This window comes from Lepidochelys kempii, chromosome 1 (genome assembly GCF_965140285.1).
Source record: "Lepidochelys kempii isolate rLepKem1 chromosome 1, rLepKem1.hap1, whole genome shotgun sequence".
NCBI classification, from domain to species: Eukaryota; Metazoa; Chordata; order Testudines; family Cheloniidae; genus Lepidochelys; species Lepidochelys kempii.
Window position 1 is genome coordinate 279700897 of NC_136380.1, and position 11166 is coordinate 279712062.

Consider the following 11166-nt stretch of genomic DNA (forward strand, 5'->3'; position numbering starts at 1 on the left):
CCAGTAATCAGATTCCTTTTCCTTGTCTGCAATTGAGTAGGGGATTTTTGACTATAATTATACGCACCTGGGTATAGTAATGACAGTGCTTTCTTGTATAATATCTGCAATTCCTTTACCTATTGTTATCTCTACATTAGGTATTTTATTTTTATTCTGCTTGATAGCACCTGCCAATGCTACAAGATTAAAAAAAATTATATGTGTATTCTGAATATCTTTCTCTTTGCTGTTCTTAGGTTGTTAAACAAAGAGGGAGGAAGCCAAGTTGGGTGTTAAATAGTATCACAACCTTTTATTCAGCAAACAGCACTGGCATCTGGTCTTCTTTATTAGAGGGGGTGTTAGTGAGCAGTCCCCCAGATAACACTCAGCATACAAACACGTTATGCTTTAGTTAAACAGAGGTTATTAGGCTTGATACAGGGGTCACTGAGTAATATTTAATTGCCTGTGTATACAGGAGATCAGACTAGATGATCTAATGGTCTCTTCTGGCCAAACTCTTATGAATTTAAGAGTGACAGCGGGAACAGATGCATTAAAACTAAGTGCAGTAATGGTGTTGGATGCAGCCGAACTCACCTTTAAATTAGCTTTGGTTGATAATACCTGAACTCAGGTCTGTGATGGGATCAAGTTCCATATTTAGTAGCATAATCGTTTACTTTGCCTTTTGTAGTTTCACCCTCCTTGTTTTGTTTGAAAGCTTAAGTCTTTATCCTGCACCATTCAAGTCAATGGGAGTTTTTCCATTGACTTGAATGGGAGCAGGGTCAAGCCCTTCATTACTAACTAGAAGAAGATGGTGTTAAGCTGGAGGACTTTATACAAATGGGGAGGGGACCGGGGTGAAGTCCCAAAAATGAGCAGCTATGAATTGCGATCAAGTTTAAGTGGTTTGAGAAGTGGATGTACACAATCTTGTTGAGTCCTTTACACAGGCACAACCACAATTGCGTACAGCACTGTCTGTAGCCATCCATCCCCTTTAAAAAAACAAAATAAAATGTTTTATACTTAAATAATTGCATGCAAATTCAAATATGCTACTTGCCATGTGCTTTGCTGCCTATTATAAATAACAGCAGTGAAGTAAATATATGCTGCTCAGTAAATATAGACAGTGTTAATTGCTATGGGTGCCCAACGCTGATGCCGATTCATATTGACCAGAATTCGTTAGTGTTAGGATATAGATATTCAGGCCTGTCTGCAAAGGCCTGTACTTTAAGAATTTAGGTGTATTCTCATCGCTTGGCTAGTTCTAGAGGTATAAAAGAAAGAAATCACTGTCTGCCGGTGTAAGGGCCTTCTCTTACTGTGACAGTTTGTGGCCCTGTGCTTAGGCTCAGGCCTTTGGCTAAGCAGCAGAGACAGCCATAAGCTGGGAAGTGAACGGTCACATCCTCACATTCCAAACTAGTCACATTGAAATAAGGTGCTATTGGGCTGTTAGGCACTATCAGGACAGGATTGTATTCCTATCACCTCCAGAGAAAGGGAAGTACCTAGAAAATGTAAAAGGAAACTTCGTTTGATAGCATCCTGTCTGGCAAGAACTCACTTATCAATAGCTGGGATGTGAAACCCTCACATCTGTATTGTCTTGTCATTATAGTTTCCACTTTGCTATTGTTTGTCTGTATAATCTCTGTCTGGTTCTGTGATTGTTCCTGTCTGCTGTATAATTAATTTTGCTGGGTGTAAACTAATTAAGGTGGTGGGATATAATTGGTTACATAATCATGTTACAATATGTTAGGATTGGTTAGTTAAATTTCAGGAAAATGATTGGTTAAGGTATAGCTAAGCAGAACTCAAGTTTTACTATATAATCTGTAGTCAATGAGGAAGTGAGTGGGTGGGGGTGGGCATGGGCATGTGGGTAAGGGAGATGGGAACAGGGAATGGGGGTAAGAAAATTGGAATCATGTTTTGCTAAAGGGGAAAATGGGAACAGGGAATGGGAGTAAGGAAGTTGGAATCATGTTTGGCTAAGGGTAGGAATGGGAACAGGGACACAGGTGTAAGGCTCTGTGGTGTCAGAGCTGGGAAGGAGGATACTAAGGAAGGAAACTGGAATCATGCTTGCTGGAAGTTCACCCCAATAAACATCGAATTGTTTGCACCTTTGGACTTCGGTTATTGTTGCTCTCTGTTCATGCAAGAAGGACCAGGGAAGTAAGTGGGTGAAGGAATAAGCCCCCTAACAGTTAGGAAGAAAGTGATATGCAGAAGGATGCAGAGCTGCATGTGGTTAGTTTCAAGAACAGAAGTCACTTTAAAGTGATCAATGTGACTATGTCACATATTAATGATTTATTATATAGCTAGCACAGTAAGCACTGAGTACATTCTCCTCTGATGGAATTCAGTACATCCTATGGGTTTATTAAAATAGATTGATTTTGAAAAAAAATCAAACCACAAAACTCCTAAGCAAATTTTTAGTTTGTACATGCAAATTATCTTTCAAATAAATTTTAAAATACCCTATTCATGTATTGTTTTCCATTTGAGCTCTGATCATTTTGTGCATTAGACATATTCTCACCTAAAAATTTTTCAAGTATTTATAGTGGAATTCTATTTTCTGCAAATTACTTTCATTTAGCTCTGGAAGTTCAGCAGATTTGTATCATCATAATCACAACAACTAAAAGAAAAAGTGTACTCTGTCACATAACTTTAATACTATTTTAAGATCTTGCAGTGGGAGGGTTATAGAAGAGATTTAGAAAATCTGTACTTCAGAAACCATATGGTCATGCATCTGAAGCTACATGGAAGGGAGTTAGTTAGTTAGTTGAAGGTTTCTTCTCACTCTGGCTGCCAAATACAGAATGGCCTGCAGAGGTGAAAGTAAGCTGGTACGGTACGGTATAGCATAGCATACCATCAAGAAAGTGCTGACTGTACCGGCAGGGCTGCTGACGGGTGCGAGGGGGGAGGGCAAAAGGGGTAGTTGCCGCAGGGCCCATATCAGGGCCCTGCGTACCGATAAGTCATTTAAATTACTTTTACCCCTGGGCCTACCTCATCATTTTAGCACCTGAAATGATAATTATCATTCCCCCAACTTTGAATATAAATATAATGCTTTCTGAAGCATGTTCACATTTCTGAAATACTTATGTCCCATCAGTTAATCTAAAAGTTTATTCCTTGCTTGCGACAGTATTTTCCAAATATGTTGTTGATGTATCTCTTGTGTTTGCTGCCAGCAAGAGGTTAGAGGACAAACAGTATTGATTGTGTTACACATTTCATTGAAGTCAAGTCATGTGCCTGCTTTTGGCATCTTCTGCCTTGAAAGTTCTCTCTCATAGTGTGCCACAGCAGAAGTAATTCATATTTGTTCTGCCCTGTTCACACAGTATTCACAATCTATTAGAAGTGACAAAAATAAGCAAAATTTTCTCTAATTTCTGACATTCCTAAAATGATGCCAACATATTCTTGCAATATTGGACTTTTATTAGTGCTGCTTCTTCTCTTTGGAAATTTGTGGCATATGGGCATAGTTTCCTTTTAAATACCATGATACACAATTGCTTCAAGATCCTGTGTGGCAAAGCTTTGATTTCTTTTCTTTTATGAAAAAAACATTCATTTAAAAATGGTCTACAATCCACATGAAGATCTTGGTTGTAGGGTTTTTGCACTGAGACACTTTTGTTTGTTGGAATGTATATGACAATCATCTGTCATTATAGAATTCCACCATTCCACCTAATGTGTGGAACAATTTGTACTCCTGAAATGCACTTCAGTCAAGCAATTTAGTGGGGAAAAAATGAAAAACCTCTTTCAGAGAAATCAGCTCTGCTTTTGAAGACCTACTATTTAAAAACAATGTAAGCATACAAATCAGAAATTAAGCACATTTGGGAGTATGTTTCATTTCACAGCAGATTCAAAAAATGACTTGCATTAAGTGTGAGAAAGGGTATGTACTGATCGGACAAGAGAATTTTGCCCTTAATCAGGGCCCTGAGATCTGTCAGTTGTTAGTGTGTTTTCTCCCTCATTCCTTTCTTTTCCTCTGTACTCTACCACAAATAAAGTTAGATAAAGTACCACTTTTGAGGGACTATATCAAACCTCATTGACAGAAGACCTTGCTTTCTCTCACAAATAGGCATTATCACTCACTTGTTCCAAGGACTGAATATCACTTCTTGTGAGGATTGGAAATCTAGAATTCAGAACTGAAAGAAAGAGAAGGAAAGGGGCGTTTGGGGAAAAGAGAGATAAGGAATTATAGGAAATTGAAAAGGAATAGATAGTTACATGTTGAGAAGCAGTCAGTAAAGAGGATTTACTCTGCTCAAACCTACGTTCCAAGGAAGCTAGTGGGAAATGAGATACTGGAAGCTGCTTTTTAAAGTTGACTTCAGTGGTAGGTTGGTCAGGGGATGAAAATTTGGTTAGTCTCCTTTTGTGGGTAATTCTATATAGAAAAAATGTCAACAAAATTGCTATTTTTTTTAAGCTTAGAAATTTCAGTAATGTCTCATCTCCTGTTTTTTCTGAAGAATCCAGAGATGTGGTTTCTTGGCTCTTAATTGAAGGAGGTCTTCAATCTTTAGCAAAAGAGCTTTCCTCTGAATTGTTTGTTGTCTATTTGAGTTAAGTGGGTGTTAACAAAAACAATAGTTTTAAATAGTCTGAATAACAAAAAACAAACAAAAAGCCCCACACTTCTCTCAGTTATGTTTCAATTCATAGATATCAGAGTTCTCCACTTACCCTTATGGTCTTCCAGGAAACCAGGGTAAAATTCCCAACTGAATAGTAACAAAAAAGCCACCTTCATACATCATAAAAAGTCAGAAAGCTCTCTTTCACTTGCATGCCATATTTTAAATGTTTGGATTTCACAAACCATGAACTTGTCTCACCTACACTTGTGCCACCTCCTCCCCACTGTGGCGACACGCCTTTTTATTTTTTTCCAATATCAACACCCACAAACCACCACACTCAAAGCCAGTCTGGTACTGCAGAGTTTAGATAGAACTGCAGTATTTTTAAAACTAAATTCAAATTCTGTTTTCAGACAGAGTTAAGTCCTGCATAAATATGGCTTAGCAACAAGGGTATATCTACACTGATAAAAAAAAAAAAACTTGAAGTACCCAGTGTCAGAGCCCAGGGCAGCTGATTTCGGCTTGTGGGTCTAGAGCTTCAGAGCTATAAAATTGCAGTGCAGACATTCGGGGTGGGACTGGAACCTGCGCTCTGAAACCCTGTGATGGGGGAGGATGTGACCTTTTGGGTAGGCTAGTTTATGATCTTGCAAACATTTAAATATGTGCATCACTCTGTACTCACGTGAGCAAGACTTACAGAGTTCAAAGTGACTACTTGCATGAGGAGGATTATGTACATGCTCATGTGTTAGGATTATGAAAAGTAAGGTCCTGGTTCATCACTCACCCCTTGGCCTCCTGGTTTACTCTTGAAGATGCAGTAAGTGCCCATTGCAGTACATATGCCTGTCTGTACTAACTGGATGGAGAGCACCAGCTCATTTCGCGTAGACTACCAAACAGTCACTACAGGAAGGGGTCTGCACTTGTGATACTAACTCCTATTCAGCAAAGGATGCAGTTATGCATGTGAGCAGTCCCATTAACTTCTCAACACAAGTAATCTCTGAAGTTAGTGGGCTTGCTCACATATTTGAAGTTAAGTAGGGGCTTATATATTGCATTGAGCTCCATGCAGTCTCAGTGCCTGACAAATGAAAGGCTGTTGAGCCATTCCCAAAGGCCCAACCTTCTCGGTTCTCTTAAGCTTTCACACTCACTGCATTCCACTTTCTTATCTGGTAGCCACAGGAAAGGTTTGACATGCTTTTCTTAAATTCAGTTGTTTTTGCATTATTTTGGCTTGTATATTTGCAAAACTCTCCCCACCCCCAGTTTTTGTATGAATCAGAAATTATGCTCATTTTCATATTTCAGATGCAACCTAAAAATGATTCAGGCGTCATATTTAAAATGCAAAGAGAGATAATCTATCAACCTTGCATACATCTATTTACATGTACCCCTCCCCCCCCATGACCATTTGAAAAGTCTAAAATACGGAAACAGCTTAAACCACTGACATCCTTTCTGTGACAGCAAGTACTAGAAGAGGGCAGGACTCTGGATAAAACCAGCATCTTTAGAATGCTCTCTGTTCTCCTTGCTTGCAGAGTGTGGAAGGAGAGCACCATGAAAAAGCCGTGGAGCTCCTGAAGGCTGCTAAAGATAGTGTCAAGTTGGTCGTGCGCTACACTCCCAAAGTGCTGGAAGAGATGGAGGCTCGTTTTGAAAAACTGAGGACAGCACGACGCCGGCAACAGCAGCAACTACTAATTCAGCAGCAGCAACAGCAGCAGAATACACAGCAAAATCATATGTCGTAGGTGAGACTATTCATTGCTCATGCTTTTGGCTCAAACCTGTGAAGGGTTGAGCATCTCTTACCAGCTGCTGGGCATTGACCGCAACGGGAGCGGAGAGTGCTTACCGCTTGGTAGACTTCAGTGTGCCCTACCCCAAGAAAAATGCACTTTGCAAGTAGGGGATTTGCCACATTTTGATGTGGAGCTATTTTTCCAAGTCTGAATCTAGAAATCAATGCCTGGCATACAAGTCTGGCAGGGAATACAAGGAAGAGTCTGAGCAGTAAGTTAGTATTCTTTCTGGGCACCCTCTCATACTGTATTTTACTCTCATCAGCCAAAAAATAGAGTTCTTGTAAAAAGTAAGAATTTTTTGCTACCAGTTTTAGCTTAATATACCAATCCCTTACTACTACGCTGAATAGCATCTACACATATGAGGGGAAGTTTTCCCAGCCTTTTCACAGCTACAAAAAGCCAAAATGCACAAGAGCCACTGTGGTTCCATTGCATAATGTGGTGGAAAGGTGCTTAGCTGCACATCCTACCTCCACTGTGGTAGGGAATATTCCATTCACCGCTTTTGTACCTATATGGCCAAAATTACTGTAGTAGCTGAGTGCCTTACAATCTTTAATGTATCCTCACAACACCCCTGTGAGATAGCACTTCCTTCTATCACTCCCACTTTCCAGATGGAGAACTGAGAAGCTAAGTGATTTATCCAATGTCATCCATGAAGTTTTTGCGAATACAGACTAACACAGCTGCTACTCTGAAATCTGGTGAAGCAGGGACTTGAACCCAGCTCTTCCAAGTTGTAGGCTAGTATCTTGCTTTGGTCCCCTAAACAAGAGTCTTTTGCTGAGGTTTTGCATGAGAGATCAGAATTTTGCTTGATGGATCCTTATTCTGTGAGTCTTAGTCAAAATTCCTATTTTCCGCTCTTAATGTTACAGATATAAATGGTTATGTTTTGTGTAATAAATTGTGTTTTTCTACCTTAAACTGGACTGTTTCAGGAACCATTAAACATTAAAATGCAAAATTTCAAAGGTTTTAAATAAAGTTTAGACAATCTCACCCCAACTCAATCTTTAAAAGTATTATAGTGCTCGTTGATGTTATTCTTAGTTGGGGAGAAAGGAAGGAAAATATGAGTGATCTAATCCCCCAATTCTTTTTGTTAGCTCTGAGAAATGTTTTTGTTTGTTTAATTCTAGGTTATTCTCAAGAATAAAATCTAGATCAAGAATTCAGTAACCAATTGGAGCAATTGGAGCTGTGCTTCAGTATTCCAACCTACAGCTATAAGAAAACAGAGAGAACACAATAACTGAATTTATCAAGAAGTTATGAACAAGTGGAGTAAGAATAAATTAGTAAGAACCACAACACACCTGGTACCTTCTTTATCAGGCTTTTCAGTACAGTGCAGTTTCAGATACAAGATTTCTATGACTTTATTCCTAATGAGCAGTATGGTAAGTAAACACTATGAAATGTAGAGAAGTTTGGGGATTCTGAATAAATCTTTGTAAGGTCCAATCTTGCACTCCTTATTCTAACAAAACTCTGGCCTATTGGTTCACTGAGGTCAGTGAGGATTTTATCTAAGGAGGCCAAGATCGGCTGCTAGTGAGGGTGAAGTCTTTCTCTGCAGTTATTTCCAGAAATGAACAACTTGTAGTCCATCAACCAAACTGCATCTGTTCAAAATTTTGCCACAAACATAAAACAAACTCCCACATCACATTCCATAACCTCTTTTTACTATATATTTTAGAGTTGTTTTAATCTGACTTCCAGTTTATAATAATTTTCAATTTTTTCCCTGAAAATAGCAAGTTACTATATTTATACGTATTCAGTTGTAAAAGCAATTGGCTTTTTACTCTTGATGTTTCCATATATTTTATTATGCATCAATAGAGTGAGGCAGTTTTAGATTTACTTTAATTTTATTAGTAGTAAGGCTAGAGAATCCTAGAACGTATTTTTAAATATAGGTATTGCTTGTATCCACTATAGCTATTATTCTGAAATCTATAACTTAATATACTGTATATTTATTCCATAAAATATATATTATCAAAATGTACTTGTTACAGAAATAGGATCTTTGCTTACCATGAATTACAAATGTAGTAAGATAACGTTAGCAAAAGACCAAGCTTTGTTTGCCACGTATTCATGTGATAAATAGAACCCAGCTATCTTAGCTTTTCTGTATTTTTAAATTTATTTTGTATTTCATTGCTAATATATTTAGGAGGAGAAGTGTAAATTGTTCCTGGCATATTTTCTTGTAACTCAGTTTGATCTTAAAGTTTAGAACTTTATCAAATCAAATTGGAATGTAAAAGCAAAATATATAAGAACCTTTTTAAGTTTACATTTACTTTTCCAAAGACTAATGAACAGTCACAGCCAAAGCTGGAAGGCTAAAAATATCATCTACCTTAGAAGTGAAAAAAACCTCAAATCCTGACCAATTTATTGTCATTTAAAAATATCTGCTATATAGAGAAGGAGGCAAAGCAGTGTCAAATGGAGGGAAGTTCTGCAATTCTTGCATACTGAAAACTCCAGTTGATTTCACTTGGAGTTTGGGGACACAAGGAACTCTGAACTATTCTGAATCAATGCTCTGGTTGCAGCCTTGTAACAAAAAAGCCAAAACATGTTACATCTTTTCTTTGCAAATACTCACATCATTGATTCCCTTCACTTCAGTATAAGATCTAATCAAATACAGAGCAGACAGCCACAGCAGGGGGAAATTGATATACCATAGTAGCATAGGTTTAAAAAAAAGAATACCTACCAGCCACCAGCTTTGACAGTGTTCCTTTACTATAATTAACTGCTGAAAGTAATCATGCTTTTAAAACCAAATTATATTAAAACACCAGATGAACAATACAATACCTAGAAATAATTCCATCCAGTGGTGTTGGTGACAACATGAATTAAACAGTGTAGCTTGAGTGTGCCACCAGAAGTTAAAGATAGAATATTCTTTTATTATGTTGTGCAAGGATTTTGTTTCAGCTTTTTTGTTTCATTTTTTAACTTAATAAGATTGTGATGTACCCTTTTGAAATATCTATTTTAAAGCTATATTTTTTAAAAACATTAGTATTGATAGTATATGAACTATTACTGCATATGACTGTATTATATATCACATGACTACTGCTCTGTAAGTTTTCAGAGACCAAATATTACACAGTGTGATTAGTGGGACCACTGTATTACATTCTTTCTGAACTCTCCCCTGATCCTGCCTGCCCCTCATCACAATAGCTAGATTTTAGTGGAATGGACAGTTAGTATAGTTAATTGGAAAAAAAATAGAATGTCATTAATGTCTTTATATAGAGAAGCATATCTAATTCATTTGCATATGTTATTGTTCAATAAATTATTTATACGTATTAATATTAACATCTCAGTCTCTACCAACATTTAAAAATAAGAGGAGAGTATAATACAGTACCAATAAATCAGATATTCTAAGGGGAAACAGAAGGGGCAAAAAATCATTGGGGTTAGATTAGATGACCCTTGCAGTCCCTTCTAACCCTATGTTTATGGGGTCAATTTCAATGATCATACCTGCACTGTGGATCTGTAAAGATGTAGCAAGTTAATCACTGGAGCCGCTGACAGCATCCTCTACATACTGCCAATAATCGGTCATCCTCTAAAAACTGAACCTTCAATTATGGATGTTTTCTGCATTTTTCACATAAAATTTACAGCTTTGATTCAGCATAGCACTTAAACACATGCTCGTGTACTTAACTAGAGCCTAAAAATGTGCACACGGCTCTCTCTCTCTCATTCATGCATTCCCACTGCTATAGCTAATTGTTTGCCTTTTTATTTATTGCTGTTACCGTATGAAACTGGTTTATCTGCCGTCACTTTAGTAAGTTTAAGGTCTCATTGATTTTGGCAGGAATAACTTGAGCCCCCTCAGATACATTTCCTTGTATTGACAGTGAATTGAACTAGAACAGTGGTTTTCAACCTGTGATCTGTGGACCTCTGGGGGTCTGCAGACTATGTCTAAGATTTCCAAAGGGGTCTCCACCTCCACGCAAAATTTTTTAAGGATCCACAAATGAAAAAAGTTTGAAAATCCCTGAAGTACAAGATCCACTAAATCTTTTCTGTCTCTAACTTGATACGTATAAAGGATACCATTCTTTGGGTCAGTGGCCCAGAGCTGGCCTGACTGTCCGATTAGCCTGGCCTGCTGCACCTAAGAAAGAATTGGAATTTAATTAGCTGACCCTCATATAAAGAGGCCAGCAAGAAGGGGTTTAGCGGGGAGAGAGGAACTGCAACATCCTGGAGGAAGTTGAGAGGCCAGAAGTGGTTCCCTGATGGCCCACTACTGAAGTTATTGCTAAGAGGAACTGCTTCAGGAATGCCAAATGTTCAAAAAGGGAGATTGGTGGGAGATCTGTATTACTGAGACTCTGAGGTAAGAGCCAGGAAATCTGGTTCGTGGAATTATTGGTGCGAGAGGCTAATTTGGGGGGAAAGGACTGCTATGCATGCACAGAGTTGGAAGAAAGAATCTGCAAGAGTTTGATTATGTTTTATTAAGAAGGCTCAATTAAAGAACCTACCTCAGCTGAGAAGTAGCTTCCCTGGATTCCTTGAGAAAGCTCAGTCAAATTAACCTCAGAGAGTGTGAACTGACCTAGCAGGACACAGTTTAGTCCAACAAGAGGAGGGGGCTATCA

The 11166-nt window shown here is 38.1% G+C and overlaps 1 protein-coding gene across 6 annotated transcripts in view; it reads left to right on the forward strand.

The window, feature by feature from the left end:
* The window catches only part of LIN7A (lin-7 cell polarity scaffold A), a 78905-nt gene extending 69058 nt beyond the window's left edge, over window positions 1-9847 (forward strand). For all 6 annotated transcript variants that reach the window (XM_073327641.2, XM_073327644.2, XM_073327646.2 and 3 more), the window contains 2 exons: window positions 6212-6424; window positions 7627-9847. In XM_073327641.2, the coding sequence (XP_073183742.1) occupies window positions 6212-6424 (213 nt within the window). In that variant the 3' untranslated portion in view covers window positions 7627-9847. The remainder of the gene's footprint in view (window positions 1-6211; window positions 6425-7626) is intronic.
* The last annotated feature ends 1319 nt before the right edge of the window (window positions 9848-11166 follow it).